Below are 18,315 nucleotides of genomic sequence, written 5' to 3' on the forward strand. Positions count from 1 at the left end.
AAAAATGAAAACATGTAGTCATCTCCACACCCTTGATCTTGGCCTCAGGCTTGTTTACACAGGTGCAGATTGAGGGCTTGTTTACATGGCACCCAATCTAGCCCTTACAAGAGTATTTTAGAGCAGGTTCTTGTGTATGGAAGTTCCCTGTGACTAACCCTTTTGAAGAGGATTATTCCTTGAACAGGGTAGCCATTTTCACAAGCAAGTGGGGAGGGGACTTGGCTTTACCAAAGCTTTAATTTTAAGCACAAAGGTCCATGGCTGTGGAACAGAGCTATATCTAAATTAGTTCTTTATTTGGACACAAAATATTTCTTCAGATCAATAGACGGTACAGTTTGGCCTAAGTTACAAACTTACTTACAATTGTAATCTGAGCTTCTAGTGACAATGCTACCTCCAGGAGCATCCCCAAGCTGTTCTTTTGGCAGGAATGTAACTTCATTCAGAACAGGCCATGTCCCTGGCTCCTAGACGCTGGTGCTGCCCACTATTCCTGCCTCCAGCTAGTAGGAATTCAGTCTCAGTTTATAAGCCCTTATACAGCTCAACACCCCCAGTACTGGTCCAACATCTAAAGAGCTTCTCCTTATTCCCTGGATGACTTCTTCCAGTGCCTTCATATAAATGTTAAAAGGTATGAGAGACAAGATGGAACTCTTGCTGAAATCCTCAGATACATGAGAGGTTAAATGCACGGCTGACCACAAGCTTTGACATTGATTCAACAAGGAAGACACCTCCTGCACCTTCCCTTTGAAGAGAACATGGCAAGTACAGCTGTTCGTATGTCCCAAGACTGGACAGATGAATGGGCATATTCCTCTGTGTGGGCTGGCTCTGTGAAGTTTGTCTGCACCAGTGCTGGCATCTCCATGTCCAAAGAGATGGAGGTGAAGTTAGGGCTGCTTTAGCATCATGCTAAATCTCTAAATCTGCTCTGCAGGGTAAAGAGACACTGCCCCGTCCCCTGAAACAGCAGGCAGGGGAAGGAGAGGGGGACAAGTAGAATGCTTGTGCCAAGGTAGGGTTGGCACAGTACAAATGTGCTGGTGATGCCAGTATGGTGCTCCTCCCAGGGCATTTCCACCATGCCAACCTTGCCACTGCTCTCCATCCCAGTATGCTGCAGTGACTCAGCTGGACAGAAGTCAAATGAGCAGTGCAGCCCTACCACATGGCCTACTGCTGTGAAAAACAAAGGACTAGGGAGAATTTCTCAATACAGGGAGGCCAATATTTGATGCAATGTGTGCTCTTTCCCTTAGTATGGTACTATTAGCTACTCTGGTTTCAACTTTATTGCCGTTATATAAAATATGGGAATCAAACTGCAGATACCAAGTGAATTTTCATTTAGAAATAAGTGTGTGTGTGTGTGTGTGTGTGTGTGTGTGTGTAAATAAATGACGAGATGTCAGGGGCTCAGGAGCAGAGGCACAGGGAAGAGAGGAGATGGAGAGCGAAGGGGAAGAATCCGAGGGGAGCGTAGGAGAAGAGGACAGTGGACCGAGGGATTCCATGAGCCTCTCCAGCGAATCGGAGGATTCACAGAGGGGGGCGCCAGTGGCAAGGGGTAGGGGGTTCCCAAGGGGAACGCCCCAGGAGCAAGGGGGCACAAGGGACTCCCAGAGCAGTAGTTGGAAATCAGGACCAGCTTCCCCACCAGAGCAGAGTGGGGGGGAAGAGTCCCAAGGATCGGGGCCAGTGCATTCCCCACCAGGGAGAGAAGATGAGGCAGGGCTGACCACGCCTCCATCAGAAAGTCGGACAACGGAGGGGAGGTCAGATCCGGCCAGTATCCCGGAAGAGGGAAGCAGTGACCGAAGTAGTGTAACGGTTAGGAGAAAGGTCACTGGGTTGGCGCGAGAGGCAAGTTCAAATGTACAGGAGCGCGGGACAGCAGAGAATGAGGATTGGGAACCGGGTCCTAAAGCCCGCAGGAGGCAGGGGGAGGAGCTAAGCGACTCAGCGTCGGAAGAGTCCAGAAAGGGCAATGCCCCAGCGGGCAGGAGGACCCAGAAGAGGAGAGAGCAGCGGAAAAGGTGGAGCAGGGCTAGGATCTTAAACTGGTGTCAGAGGGGAGGAGACTCATACGGGACTTCGCCGATCTAGGGTGTAAGATGTAGGGCTGTGCGCTGCGGCTTTGAAATGGAAATTGAACTTCAATAAAGACTTTTGTACATTACGACAGCCTAGCGTTGGTCCTCTGTGAGCTGGGACCTAGAGGTAGCTCTGACACGAGAGAAATCATGATATTTCCCTGTTGTTTTTTTAAAAATGATTGACATCAGAGAGTACTGTTTTTGGTGCGTTTTTTTTTCTAATCTACCATATAAAATCTAAATGATGAGTCAGTTTGGCAGAGAGCAAAGTTGTTAATATTTGACAGGTCTCAGTGTCAGAGATTTCATGGACTGTCAAAATATGGGCAAACAAGTCCTTGGGGCAGGGAGAGAGAAATATTTACATTCCCTCGACACCCAGTCGAGTTTCATTCCTTTTGACACCTTCCTTCTGTACTAGATTCAAACATAAAAGGTGTCTGACAGGAATATAAGATGCCTCAAAGGCAAAGCTTACCTATCTTTCAAAAAAGACATAAGGAAAGAACTGTTAGGAGAAGGGAAAGCAACAGACAAAATCAGTATTTTCATACTTCTTGCTGAAATTTTGCATTGGGCTTAATGTTTGGGCTCAATTTGTAAATAGGTAAACAGAGCAAATTGTCTGACAGTGAGAACAACATACCAGTTATATTCTAGTTAGCATTTAATTTATTTCCTGCTCAGCTGAAATGAGGTTTTCAGTGCAATCTTGCACATGTCTATTCAGAAGTATGTCCCATACACTTCAATAGGGCTTACTTCCAGGCAAGTGCATTCAAGAATGCAACTTAAATATTTTAAGCCTGGTAGGATGGGATGGGATGAGGATGTGTTGAACTACTGCTCTACAAACTAAGCAAATCAGAAAAGAAATGATAAACAAGCACAAGGGATAGTTGTGACATAGAACAATAGAATTGTGAACCCCAAGAATCAGCCAGTCCAACCCCCTGCAGTGCAGGACTTACAGCTAAAGCATCCATGACAGACGGACATCCAACCTCTGTTTAAAAACCCCCAAGGAAGGAGCGTCTACCACCTTCCAAGCGTTCCATTGTCAAGCAGATCTTACCATGAGAAAGTTCTTCCTGATGTTTAGTCAGAATCTCCTTCCTTGTAACTTGAAGCCATTGGTTCACGTCCTACACTCCAGAGCAGGCGAGGCAAGTGGTACCTAAATAAAGTATGTAGTATTCTCATTAATTTAGACTAAAGCTACACTTTTACAATCAGGTTTCACACAATCATGTTAACTGCATTTTGTGTCATTTGTATTCACCAGTACAGTATGTAAAGTGGAGTAAGTCAGATGAGAGGGACTAATTTATTTAATCTGGTTTCATATGGCAAGACAAAGATGGGTTGGAACCTATTTCCCTACTGAAATAGGTAGTGTTCTTATCCAGTTTACATGGCTATAAATTCATTTAAATATATATTCACTCCTTAAAATAGAGTATGTGCTGGAACTAAGCCAAATAATGTGAAAAATTGACCTCATACCATTTGTTGTTGTGGTGGTTTTAGTGCATCTTGTCGGTCCCCATCATTATGCTTTGACTTTAAATCTTAGAATCACTTACCTTATTTCTCTCATTCAGAATGGTCTTAAACAAAAACTATTTGAATTTCTGGTTTTATTTGTTCAGTGTTCATGTGTAAAAGAAGTATAAGATTTTTCCTTTTTTTTAAAAAAAGGTGAACCATTAACTTTTGCTGTTAGTCATTTCTCAACACCATGGAATTTTCTACAATCAAGAAAATATATTTGCCATCACGCCTGCTAATGCATATTTTGTTGCACTTTCTTCTTTCATTGCTTCACTTTTGCTTTCTAGGTGATATGTTCTGCCATAGTCATGTTTTGGATTTCTAGATCAATTGACGGCAATCAGTCAAATAATTGTGTTCCAATTACTGTGAGAGATTGACAAGGCGTGTCGTATTTGTATTTCTCTCATCTCTAATTCCTTTGGAAATTCTGTGGAGTACTCACATTTTATTAATAAGTGTCTGAGTTGAATTTTCATCATAAACACATTTTTAGTTCGAAGAGCATAATTACTGCATCATCATTTTGAATAATTACATGCACATACAGAGAGAGAGAGACTGACTTTCCACATGTATACCATACACAGTTCTGAACTCTGCAAATTTCAGATTTGAAAAATTTGATGTTTAGCCCAAGCTAAACATCAGAGCTCCAGGAATCTCTGCGTGTTTTATCCACACTCACCTATTACCATGCATAATAGAGTTATAGAATAAGAAAACACAAAATTACAGCCATTGAAATGCCTGTGGCCTGAGAATGAACACGTTAGATAACATTAACCTCAGCATTATGGATATGATATTATTTGAAGTAAAGCTGCAACCACAAAAGTGGTTTGTGACCTTTCAGTTTGAATGTGGAGTACCCTCCAACTTTGCAAGTGTATGAGAGCTCAGGATTCAGCTGTAGGTTTCCACTCAGAAGAGGGAAGGTGATATTGACTATTTTCTTCTCTCCCTGGCAGCTACCACAGCTTCCAAAAAAATCTCTTCTAGAGGATCCCACAATCTACTAAAAAATTTTTTTGCAGGTGGGGAGATGCTGGTGTCTGTAGCCGAGGGACACACACAATTTCTTTCCCCCTCTTATGCGAGTGGATGCTTCCTTTGGCACAAAAGTGATAGGAGCGCTAAGTGACAATCACCCCATGTTTTCAAACGTTTACAATATTTGCAGCCTGCATCCAATAGGATTTTGGCTTCCTCTGTTCATATATATGTCATTGATGCCTGTGTATATGCCATTACACATTGTTATACTTTTCTGCAGTGCACTGGGAGATTTTGAAAATTCTTGGAGTCTACTTTTCATTCTTTAAAATCCTCCTTCAATTCACATTCCGACATGCGTATATAATATATATTGAACAAAAGCTTTGAATTCTCACCAGCTTTTATTTATCATGACAGCTTTATATCCTAGGGTTAACCCCAGAAGAAAGCCACAAGGTTGGCTTTCTCTGTAGACTGCTGCAAAGGAAAGGGTCCTGTGCTACTTACTCCTGAGGAACAAGCACTCTTCCTTAGCAATTCTAACACAGTTATGTCTGTCGATATTTGAAATACCCACCCCACCCTGAAACAATATTTTAACGCTTTATATAACGTTTTTTTTTAATCAGCTCATTGCTTCCCATCATGGTTTCTTATCCTGTCCTAGGGGCATTTAGCATTTTCCTATAATTATTTTCCCCTCCCTCTTTTACTTAAACCTCAAATGAGTTTTGCTAGAAAATCAAGCAGTGGGTGTAACTCTTCCTACAGACATTAACTGCCCTGCACCATATCACAACATGCCACATTTTCTTATTACTAATGGACTTTCCTTCTCCTGATTCATTAAGATATTACGCAACCAAGCTATGCTTATACATGTCACATTGCATTCAGATCCAGTTGTGCCCAGTGTAAGGGTGAATATTAAGGGAAAGTGCTTTTTTAGAAAGTACCTTTTATGTACAGTGATTTCCAGATACTTTTCTTGCATAGCATGCACCAGTGCCTAAACTTCTGTTCATTTAAATGCTGTGTGTATTCCTGGAGGGGAAATGAAGGGGGGGGGAGCTTTTGGGCAAATGCTGTTGCCTTCAAAGAGCATCTCCATGTATCAATTTATCAGCTGCACCCTTGGTGAATTTAATTGCTGTTTCCTGCTGCTGATTTGACTAGGTAATGCAACCATGTTCTCAGCATACACCACAGAATAATCTGTTTAATAAGCATGGAAAATAAAAACAAGTTTATTATACAGCAACATGAATGCATGTGTCAAAACAACAGGCTCTGTTTGAAAGATACATTTCATAAAGCTTTGATTGCTTAATTTGCCTGCTTGATTCTTCATGGGCCGTAAAAAATTCAAAACAACGTTGTTTTGTCTTTTAGGTTATAAAAGCAATTGAAGAAGGCTATCGCTTGCCAGCACCCATGGACTGCCCAGCAGGCCTTCACCAGCTGATGCTAGATTGCTGGCAGAAAGAGCGTGCGGAAAGGCCAAAGTTTGAGCAAATAGTGGGCATTCTGGACAAGATGATTCGGAACCCAAACAGCTTGAAAACCCCTCTGGGAACCTGTAGCAGGTAAGTTACTGGTGCTGTTTCTAAGTCATAGGCCAGATTTTTAGGCTGTATTTCTTCATTCAGTTCAGCTGCTGTTATCCGCTGCAGGGTGTACAGAAACATCCCCTGTTCAGGCTGCCTTTACAAAGATAAACCAGCAGATACTCTAGACTGTGTTGTGTGTTGCTTGTCATAAAACTAGCAGGAACTGAATGGAGTAACCTGAACAGCTTCCATGTTTTGAAAGAAGCAGAAAGGCCACTGTATGATTTGAATTTCCCTGATTTGCTACAGTTTGTTTAGCACAAAGCAGCTTCCAACAAAATTGCTGTGAAATAATTTACAAAAACATGAAGTTTTAACTGCTGCTCTTTACTGTTTTATTGTTGCTCTGTTGGTAGAAATATGCAGCAGCTACAAAGGCCTACACTCAGCCATATGAAATGCATTTATTCATTTACTGTATTTAGAGCCCATTCTTCACCAAATGATCCAAGGCCAGAAATTCAACAAAAAAATTAAGAGATACTTAACAATATTTCTAAAATATTGTGTGTGGGTGTGTATGTACATACACTACACACAAACACTAGGTGCTGTATTGGCTATATTTTACTCCATGTTAATTTTTGTCAAATCCAGAAATACCCACTTAAAACCACAATGTATAATCTTCAAAATTCCAGCATATTTCTACTGAAGTAAATGGAGCTGTTCTTTGGTTTGCATATATCAGACCTATTTATCTTCAGATCTATTTTTATTTATAATAATTAATTTCTGATTCATTTGATTTTTATAATTATTTAAAATTGTATTGCATGTTTCTGTATTTGGAAGGAAGTCTCTCTGTGGTCAGTGAGCCTTACTCCCACATAAGTGTGCATTCTAGAAGGAAGGTTTTCTGGGTGTCAGGTGGGCACAAGCTACACAGGGACTACGATTTTACCCATAAAAAAATGGGTCATGCAAAAAGGCTATCAGAATCAGCACAGGTTGTACAGCCAAAATGAGTTGATATCACATGGATAAAAGAAAACCTGCTTCTTGGCATCTCTTTTCCCAGACATCGCATTCTAAAGAACCTCAACAAGAAACAAAGCCAGCCTTCAGAGAAGCTATTTAGCTAGACCCAGTGCCAGAAGTCAGATCATAGTTGCCACATTTCTCTATGTCTTTTCTTCCCTTTGACCAATCTTCATTTGATCACAAAATGTTTGGAGCGAGGCTTTCCTCTTGTGTGAATTTTTATAGAGTCAAATCTCCATTGTGTGTATAAGACATAGCACACTAATTCAAATAAGAAACAGTAATACAATCAAACCTCGGTTCCCAAATGCCTCTGTTATCATACGTTTTGGCTCCCAAATGCCGAAAACCCAAACATCCGACGCAGCCTCTGCTTGAGTGCAAGAAGCTCTTGCAACCAATCGGAAGCCATGCCTTGGTTGTCGAATTTTTTGGAAGTTGAACGGTCTTCTGGAATGGATTACATTCGACAACCAAGGTATGAAAGTAACCCTAGTAGGTAACTAGTGAAAAAGAAGGGGGATTGTTGTTGGAACTGAACAATGTGGACAAAGCCTTATGTGCTTGCTGTGCCTTTAACCCAATTGGATATGATTTGTTCCTACTCCTATCAGGCAATATAAATGCTCTCTAGTGTTGTAATTTCTCTTAAAATATAATAACTTTCTGTTTCCCTTCCGATCTAGGCCAATCAGTCCTCTTCTGGATCAGAATACACCTGATTTCACTACATTTTGTTCTGTAGGAGAGTGGTTGCAAGCCATCAAGATGGAAAGATATAAGGATAACTTTTCAGCTGCAGGTTACAATAACCTTGAGACAGTAGCCAGGATGACTATTGAGTAAGTGATTTGATTTTCATGTGATTATGATGGCTGATGTTTTAAATAGGTGTTACCACAATAGCTTTCACCATGGCCCAAGCTATCATCATTTCCTCACCAAGTCTGGAATGAGGAGTAGAGGCATTTTTTCTCCTAGAGGTCCTTTCCCTACCACCACTATCAATTCACACAAATTGCTCTAATTATTTAAACACATTGTTTAAAAATAAAGGAAAGGCAGGTGCACAAAAGAGGAGTCAATAAGAACCCTAAAAACATATTGTAGCAGAGCCAACCTGCATAAAAACATTGGGATCTCCAGACATGTCCACCACTCACTCTTTAGTCCCAGAGCAGTAACCAGATTTTAAGGTGGTCTGAATCCTAGAACTGCTTTGACAATTACCTAGACAGTGTAGGGCCAGGGTAACCAACATGATGTGCTCCAATTGTTGTATACCAGCTCCCATCACCCCTGACCATTGGCCATGCTGGCTGGGGCTGATGGGAGTTGGAGTTCAGCAACAGCTGCAGCTCATCATGTTTACTCCTGATCTAGGGCAATCCAGAAATTCTGATAATTGAAGTGAGCTGTGACTCCTAATCACCCCTTGTAATAAAGAGGAGGGGAATTTGCAAAATTTAAAGAGTTGTTGTGCTCATAGGTTTCTCTAGCTCTGAATAATAAGAATCACAGAATTGTAAAGTGTATAAAGGCAGGAAAATGCGTTGGAGGGGACCACAAAGGTCATCTAGTTTAATCCCTGCAGTGCAGGAATCTCTTTGCCCAACGTGGGGATCGAGCCAACAACTCTGAGATTAAGAGTCTCTTGCTCTACCAACTGAGGTCCTCCAGATTTTGCTGGACTACAACTTCCATCATCCCAAACAATTTTATTAGAATTGGAGATTGCTCAGTGCTTAGATACTCTATGATTAAGTGGTATATAAATTCATAAAATAAACCAATATAAACCATAAAACAACCACCAGAAAATCAGGCCTAAGTATACTGACATCCCGGATGTACAAAATATGATTCCGTTCTGTGAATTGTGCTAATGTTTCTTTTTTGTCCTCATACACTGACAGTCAAATGCCTAACCTTGAACCTTTCTCTTCCCTTTCCACCAGCGATATTATGAGCTTAGGCATCACGTTGGTTGGCCATCAAAAGAAAATAATGAGCAGCATTCAGACTATGAGAGCACAAATGTTACATTTGCATGGCACTGGCATCCAAGTGTGATAAACGCTTCTCCCTTATGAGGGAGGTGACAGACTTGAGAGAACAGTGCCGGCCTTCGATCTACATGAAGTGCTGCTAGAAGACACATGATTTTCTGGGTCCTTCCTGCAGACCACAGAAGGCCCACAAGAAGCACCTACAGACTTGAACTCCTAAGTGCCACCAGAAACTTACTTAAAAAGGGAATATGGATCCACTGATGGCAGCAACGAAAGCAGTGACAATAAACAAAGTACTACCTGAAACACCTACGAACACCTTGAACTCTCTAACCTCCTTTTTATCTAATGGACTTTTTAAATTGTACATAAGGGATTTTGAAAAAGAAAGAATATATTTGTCAGATAAAAATCATATTATTGCTAAAGTCAACAAAATATTTTCCTTAAACCTTTCATTTCAAACTTTTTCCCCCCAAAAAAGAGAAAAAAAGGAATCAGTTGTGTTGATTTGTCATGTAGACCTTCTTTTAATGTAACATTTATATATTTGGACCTTCTTAGTGCTAAGCATATGGCGCATTATTACACTGGGGACTTTTGAAAGATTGTATGAATTTCTACAGACTCAAGAGGTGTAACTGAGAAATGTGGATCTGACTGCTGGGTTGGGTGAAATGGAGTTGCGGGGTAGGGTTTGCTTTATGAAGTTTACTTCGGTCTTAATTCCGCACCACATTTATGTGGTTTGCTAATTGGCAGGAAATCAGGAAGGGAAAAAAAAGACATTGCCAAGAGTTCTGATATTTTTGAAAATAATTTTGTATGATAAATCACATGGTCTCTTTAAACAGGAAATGAATAAAACGGAGAACCTAGCAATAATGTTCCCTTAAAATGCCCAGGCACTTTAAAAGAAAAGGCTTGAAAGATGACTTTAGGAAGTTGCCTGGGTTAAATATAAGCTGTACATCTGCAACTTTTAACTTGTTAAGACCTCTTTTGCTGAATAATTGATTGTAGTAGGTGTGTCAAAACAAAAACAAAACAGGTACAGTACTGTAGTGTTGCCTAGCCTTTTAATCAGAGCACATTGGTGTCTATTGCTGTTGTTTCTTTCTTTAATTTTTCAAGATTCCACATTAGAGGGTCTAGGAAAAATAACTGGCATATGGTTAATATGAGATTAAGTTGAATGTAGTCCCTCCTGCAAAAATAAACATCTGGGGGTGCAATCCAGAGAACAGAAGGCATACCTACATCCCACTGAATTCAGCATTTAATTGACTAATTTTTACTGGTTTCAATTGGGACTTAGTCTCAAAAAGATGTTACCACATTCTGTATGGAGTCCCAGCAATTTCAATGGGGCCCGAGTGCAGCTAACTTTCTCTGGACTGCACTCCTCCAGTGTAAGCCCTAATACAAGTGAATGAGAGGTGAACAGCAGCTGTGAGGCTTGCACAGGAGATGTTCCTATCAGATGGTGCCTTTGGATTTTCTATTAGAACCGCTGAGTGTAAGGCAAGTGGCAGTTCGAAAATTTTCAAGTTTTTTGCTTTTTTTACAAGCTGCTCTATACATACACAAAAACAGTCATTTGAGACTTCTGACTGAAAAGTAGCTGTTGAATGAGAGAACTCTCTTTTTTTAGGAAAAAAAATCAGTTTTAATTTAATATATGCGTACTTGAGTTGAATGAAATGTAGAACTACCATAAGCAATAACAGTGCGTTGCAGGAATATATACAAAACAGGTGATAAAATGCTGTCAAAAAAAATCATGAAAATCACGAGCTACCCCAGCAGTGAATAGCTGTACTTCCAAAGAGAACTGGGCTGCTCCCATTGGTTTTCATAGAGAAAGATCCCAGGGATCAGTCATAAATTAAGTCTTGTTTGATAATGTGGGCATCCACACAAAAAAGTATAACCCTGTAAATGTTCCTTTGTAAAACTTGTACATTTTATTTATACTGTCTTGTTTTGTACACACATTTCTGTGTGGTGAGCTCTGAATACATTGAAAATGCACTATATTTTTCTATTTTACTTACAGAGCATCACAAAAAAAGGAAAATGTTTTTCAGTGCTACATAATGTGTTTTCCCACATTTAGGACCAAAGATAGCTACAGAAAACTTAAATAGATCATTTACCCCTCCCCCCGCCCTAATCTTCCACTTTTAGTTCACTGTACAGTGTTATATTTGTCATTTTATTTATTTGTTTGGTTAGAAAAAAAATCACTTTGATTATACTATTTTTTTTTCTTATTTCCCCTTTGTTAAAGAAATCTGTAAAAAAAATGAGAGAAACAAAACAACCAATCTTTGAATTAACATAATCTCATTACATAGACACTTCCATTTGTAATCTTTGTAATAGACTGTAAATATATTTTTGGAAATATAACAGTGTGCATAAGGGTTATTTTTCATTGTCTGTCTATAACAGTCACAACACACCATAGTAAAATGGCAAAAGTGTAATCCCCCCTTGATATTTGGAAAGTACAGGCGAATTCATTAATTTCATTTTAAGTTATGAGTTCGATAGAAATGGTTATCTTTAGCTACAGAGGTGATTCCAGCCCCTCACCAATTTGTAAAAGTGCAAAGATCTCTTAAGGCGATGTATCAAACTTTTCATTATGCAGACTTATCGCCCTATCTAAAACATGTTTACTTGGATTTAAGTACTATTGATTCCAATGGCCTTACTTCATGGTATGCTTAAGATAGGCTAATGTATGATCCAGGCAGGGCCTAGACACACAAAAGCAAGCTTTTCTACATGCATCCCTGGCTGCATGAGAAAGCTCATGGAAACAGATGTTCTGGGTACATTCCTTAAGCATAAAAAGACTTATCTGGGTAACAGTTAAATGTTCAGGTGCATGTGATATTTTTATCCCACTGTCCCCAAGAAGTGGCTTACAGGATTCTCCCCAAACCCATTTTATTCTCACATCAGTCCTGCTGATTCAGAGAGACTGGCCCAAGATCACCTAGCAAGTCAACACCAAGTGGGAATATTAAACCAAGCAGGAATAAAGGACATGGTATCATCCCAAACAGGTGATTTTGCTAGTGTTGACAGCAAGATAATGGAGCATTTCATCCACTGCTCTTCTCATGCATAGTTGGACAAGCACCAAAGGCTGTAGCTCTTAATCTGATAGAATTTGCTTGAAACACTTACAATGACTTTCATTGCTGTTTGCTTGTGCTGTTAACTTCTAAATGTACATCTATAGTTATCTCATCATCATATCATTCAGAGATTTAGGAGCTGTGTTTGTTTTTGTACAAGCAAATCACGTGGGCTCAGCTTGGTGAATATAACTACATTTACTCACTTTTAAGACATACACAAGTTTGAATGTTAATGCGTATTGCAACACTTTATCTTTTTGAACCAGTGATCAGATGGAAGTAAATGGGACAAACTTCTGCATGCACTCAACTCTCTAATGGGTGTAAAGAGTAGAGGTCCCAGAACTGGATCTCTGTACAAACCCTCATCACCCAAACAAATTACCAGCCACTTGTTGTTCGGCTCTACATACATAATGTGCTTCCGGATGCTGGGAAGTGTGGGAGGTCATAATTATCAAATGGTCTAAAATGAAGCATTCCCTTTTCTAAATAATTGTGATAATGCATTATTTTAGTTTAAAATCTCACTAAAGAATTTGTGGTGGTTTTTCCCTAAAATGTCTAATAGATGCATATGACAATTCCAATGATATTCAAAGGGGGGGCCTCCATTTTAAAATCCTAAGGTTAGGAGCACTTTTGTGCACACAAAGATTCCTCCATATTTAATGTGAGCTTTAGAGCTCAAGGGATGGCATAGAACTACACATTTTTATTTGTATGTCACCTTTCCATCATTAAATCCATGCTCAAGGTGGCTTACAACATGAAAAAAATTACATAATTATAAAAGTAGTTGTAAACAATAAATAAAACACATCAAAAAGTACACAGCCTACTTAAACTATTTCCACACTTAAATCATAGTAATAGCCTGTTTGTGTTGGAAAATGTAATGTTGAAAAGGTTCTTGCTACTAGGTCCATTCCCTCACACACAGCATAAAAAGGGATTTGTGCACACAATCTATCAGAACTGAAAGTCTTAACATTCATTGTTAAACCATATTTACTGATTTCATCAGAATCCTTTTCATCTTCCATTGTGTAGTATCTTATGATACAGCCCTCTGCATGTCTGCTCAGAAGTAAGTCCCATTGGGTTCCATGGGATTTGACTCCCAGGTAAGTGAGCACAGAATTTGGATTAGCCTCATAAGTCATTTGAGAATGGGTAGGATGACAGCTAGAGATTTCTTAAATCCACCTTTTGCATCTATTGATTTATTTAAAACTTTTCTATACCACCCTTCAGTTCAAAAGTATTAGTGCGGAGTACAATAACTTTTCATAATCACGAGGATTAAAACCAGAGGTGGTTGTTTGTTTGTTTGTTTTGTGGGCTGGTGGGATAATTATTATATCCTTACTGTGCAATTTCTGCATTTGACTGATTGGCTTGATGGACACATTCTACAGGCATATGGAATATACAGAGTATTTGACCCCTCTGTCCACTCCAGGAGGCACTTACTAAAACTATTAGATCATGATTTTATGACAGCCTTTCTCCAATCTGGTGCCCTCCAGAGATTGTTGGATTCCAGTTGCCATTATCCCTAACAATTGATGAGACTAATGGGGAACTAGAATCCAACAATCTCTGGAGGGCACTAAGTTGGGGAAGGCTAAGGTTATGAGCTACCCTGAGATGATGGGATATTTCACACAGTGTCAGCCTCATCCCAGAATACCTGGACTTTGGCAGATGTCTAGCCTGGGGAGTGCCTAACCTATTGCCCTCCAGATGTAAGGTAAAGGTAAAGGTACCCCTGCCCGTACGGGCCAGTCTTGACAGACTCTGGGGTTGTGCGCCCATCTCACTTAAGAGGCCAGGGGCCAGCGCTGTCCGGAGACACTTCCGGGTCACGTGGCCAGCGTGACATCGCTGCTCTGGCGAGCCAGAGCCGCACACGGAAACGCCGTTTACCTTCCCGCTGGTAAGCGGTCCCTATTTATCTACTTGCACCCAAAGGTGCTTTCGAACTGCTAGGTTGGCAGGCGCTGGGACCGAGCAGCGGGAGCGCACCCCGCCGCAGGGATTCGAACCGCCGACCTTTCGATCGGCAAGCCCTAGGCGCTGAGGCTTTAACCCACAGCGCCACCTGCGTCCCTCCAGATGTAGTTAGATTCAATTACCATCAACCTATCTAGCATGGCCAACATTTGGATGGTAACAGGTTAGCCAACTCAGCCAGGGATGAAATACACGTGGTCCGTCAGTTGTTTGAGGCTCCCATCAAACCCAGCCAACACAGTAACGGGTGATGGGAGTTACAGTCCAATGACATCTGGAGGACCAAGAGTTCCCCTTTCTGCTCTAATCAAAAGTTGAAAGGAAGCCACTAGAAATGTTCTGCCAGCTGCTGTCAAACCATAAGTATGGGTGGTAAAGAGGGCACTTCCAGGGAAATTAAATATATCAATGGGAACATAGGTGAGGCAGCAGTCTTTCAGGTTACAGTTTAAAGCTTTACAGGTCAAAACCTGGTTGAATTGAGCGCATCAGACAATAGTGAGCCAGTACAGAAAGCCAGAGCAGTGTAATATACAACCTGTGGCCTAGCCTTGGCAGGACCAGAGCCATAGCATTCAGTTAACAGTTCATGGTTCCAGACTCTCCAAGTGTCACTATTTTCCAGGGAAAGTACTGGATTTGGAGAAGCCACCCCAGTTTCTGATTTAATCCCAGAATGTCCCACTTTTCCTTAGGACATCCCTATTTTCATTGGGAAAACGCTGGAGGGTATGGAGTTATATGACACCTAAGCCAAGGAGATAAATAACTATACAACCTTTAAAAGACATCAGAAGGCTGCCCTGTATAGAGAAGTTTTTTTAAAAAAAAATATTAATGTTTTATTATGTTTGTATGTGTTGGGAGCTGCCCAGGGTGGCTGGAGCAACCCAGTCAGATGGGCAGGGTATAAATAATTGCTGTTATTGTTAATACTTATTATTATTATAATTATTATTACTATTATGCGGTCGGAGATTCCTATTTTCATTGAGAAAATGTTGGAGGATATGTGGTTCTGAACTACCATGACAGGCAGCCCCACAAAGATTATATTCCAGTAGTCTAGCTTCAGGTTTATGAAGGTATTAATGACAATACCAAGGTGTGAGTCTGAGAGAAAAAACCTGCAGCTTGAGTCAATGACTTTATTCCAGTCATGTTGGAAAACAAATGTGCAAGAAGAAGCAGCAGCTTGAAGCATTTAGTACTTTGGGGGAGAGGCAGGGACAGGTCAACACTGATATAAGAACACCAAATGGAACAAAATATTTATAGCCCCATCAGACATTTAGGATCTCAGTGTCTGAAAGATTTCATCACATGCACGCTTGACTGCTAGACAGTTTAATTGGATGCAGGAAGGAAAGAAACAATATATGGTTTATGGCAAAACCTTCAATATCTTTCAAATTTTAAAAGCAAAAGTAATTGCCTTTGAAGAAGTGGCTTTCAGTAATTCACCAACATGAGTTGCAAACCCACCCCACCCCCCAAAAATAAGCATGCCTCAATCCCATGGAAATCAATCACATAAATCCCATTGGTGTATGGAGGACTAAAATGCACTTAATGGTTTATGGGCTGCATCCACTATTATCCAACAGGCCCAGTGGTAGTTTTCCAATGTCTCATGGAAGTGTAATGGAAATAATAGCTCTGGAGAGGCTGGAGTGCCCAGACTATTCATACATTGTGTCAAGGACTACTTCAATTTTTTCATAGACAAGGAACAAAGAGCAACCAACTTGGCAGCGTACTAGAAAAGCAAGTCACAGGACTCAATCTTTATTTTTCTGTAATTTTTTTCTTGGCTTTTTCAAGCCAAGTCACCCAGTGTTGCTCTTGGCTGGCTATTACTTTTTGTTAACGTCCACACACACAAACACTCAGCCCTGGGACATTCTTTTCCTATGTGCCTGATTGCCTATATTTTTCACCAAGCACATTCGCGATCACTCCTGTAATATAAATAAATACATGAACAATGAGGGCATTTAATCAACCTACTGCAGAAGTCGTTCCCTTTATTGCATCGGTGGGGCTATTGCATGAGCAGCCATTGATCCAGTAAAGGTAATTGGTTCACTTCAAAAATGCACGTCTACATGCCATTTGCAACATGTCAAAGGCTACCATCCAATGGGACTTAGCATTTGAATAGAAAGTTGCCTGTACAGGATCATCTCCCTTCCTGGGAATTTATTCACCACTATCAGCACCTACATGTGCAGTGCACACACAGCAGGAACCTCCTACATATAGCATGGTGTGGTTCATTAATGTGATCTATCATTACTTAAGTATTACAGTTATTTAAAGGTGGTACACATTGTGTACACTGAATATGTGCAGAGGAAAGAGAATGGCTGCCTGTGTGTCCTGGCCCTGGCCCACATTATATGCACACAGCGTAATTCCTAAATAAGCCTCTGCTTTCTAAATGTACATTCAACTAGGGATCCTCCTTTTTAGTATGGCTTGCAAGTGCATAGGCTTTTAAAGAAGTTGTTCTGAATACGTACAGGGAGTCCCCCCCCCCCCAGTGGGTGTAATCTTACTCCAGTTTATTTGTTTGTGAAGTGTGCACACTGTCAACTGAATTTGTGAATTATCTCCAGAGGAAAGAATTGTCTCTGAGCTAGCATCTGAAGATATTAATATGTCCTGATTAATCTTTGATGGCTCATTCACTTTTGGAAGTCATCGCTTGTTGTCATGATCAGCTGGTAACAAACATGCCCATGGAAACCATCTCCTTAAAAGGTTTAAGGATTTTCATATTTCAACATGTATGCATACACTGACTATGGAATAACATGCAGTGTCCCAACTGGGCACTGACCCAAGCGAGCCTGTTCAGCTTCAGCAAGGTGACTACATAATATACATTCAGACCATGCATTGGGACTTACATGCTGGATTTGTGTGTACGTACGCTGTATATACCAGCAGTGAACACCAAAACAGCAAATTGAGCAAGATTATGAATTCTAGTATGGGCACATGCTGTAACCCACACTAAATCAAACTACAGTGAGTTTATGTTAACTTTCATAGAATCACAGAATTGTGAGTTGGAAGGGACACCAAGGGTCATCTAGTCTAACCTCCTGCAATGCACACATGACAAATGGACATCCAACCTCTGCTTATAAACCTCCGAGGAAGTAAAGTTCACCACTTCCCAAGGGACTCTGTTCCACTATCAAACAGTAGTCAGACTCTCCTTTCTTATAACTTGAAGCCATTGGTTCAGGTCCTAGTCTCCAGAGCAGGAGAAAACATGCTTGCTCTATCTTCCATGTGGCAGCCCTTCAGATATTTGAAGTTGGCTGTCATATCTCCTTTTAGTCTCTTCTTTACCAGGTTAGACATACCCAACTCCCTCAACCATTCCTTATAAGGCTTGGTTTCCAGAACCTTGAACATCTTGGTTGCCGCCCTCTACACACATTCCAGCTTGTCAACAGCCTTCTTAAATTGTGGTGCCCAGAATTGGACATAGTATTCTAGGTGTGGTCTGACCAATACAGAATAATGTGGTACTATGACTTCCCTTGTAGACGCTAGGCTTCTGTTGATGCAGCCTAGAATAGCATTAGCTTTTTTTGCTGCTGCATCACACTGTTGACTCAAGTTAAGCATGTCGTTTACTAAGACCCTGAGATCCTTTTCACATGTACTATTGGCAATCCAGGTGTCCCCCACTCTATTTTTTACATTTGTACAGCTGGTTCTTCCTGACCTTTCACAGCAGTGTTGTCAGTTGTTATAGGTTACCTGGACTGTTCAGTCTCCCAAACTAAGCATGACTGAGGTTTTCAGGACAATGGCTGCCACAAGTTGCTGTGCACTTTACAGATTGACA

At 40.7% G+C, this 18,315-nt stretch overlaps 1 protein-coding gene across 4 annotated transcripts in view; it reads left to right on the forward strand.

Moving 5' to 3' along the window:
* Positions 1 to 11,306, forward strand: part of EPHA7 (EPH receptor A7) — a 165,764-nt gene extending 154,458 nt beyond the window's left edge. For all 4 annotated transcript variants that reach the window (XM_079971067.1, XM_079971066.1, XM_079971069.1 and 1 more), the window contains exons 15-17: positions 6,054 to 6,247; positions 7,942 to 8,097; positions 9,214 to 11,306. In XM_079971067.1, the coding sequence (XP_079827193.1) occupies positions 6,054 to 6,247; positions 7,942 to 8,097; positions 9,214 to 9,328 (465 nt within the window). In that variant the 3' untranslated portion in view covers positions 9,329 to 11,306. The remainder of the gene's footprint in view (positions 1 to 6,053; positions 6,248 to 7,941; positions 8,098 to 9,213) is intronic.
* The last annotated feature ends 7,009 nt before the right edge of the window (positions 11,307 to 18,315 follow it).

Source organism: Podarcis cretensis, assembly GCF_951804945.1.
Source record: "Podarcis cretensis genome assembly, chromosome: 3".
Taxonomy (NCBI): domain Eukaryota; kingdom Metazoa; phylum Chordata; class Lepidosauria; order Squamata; family Lacertidae; genus Podarcis; species Podarcis cretensis.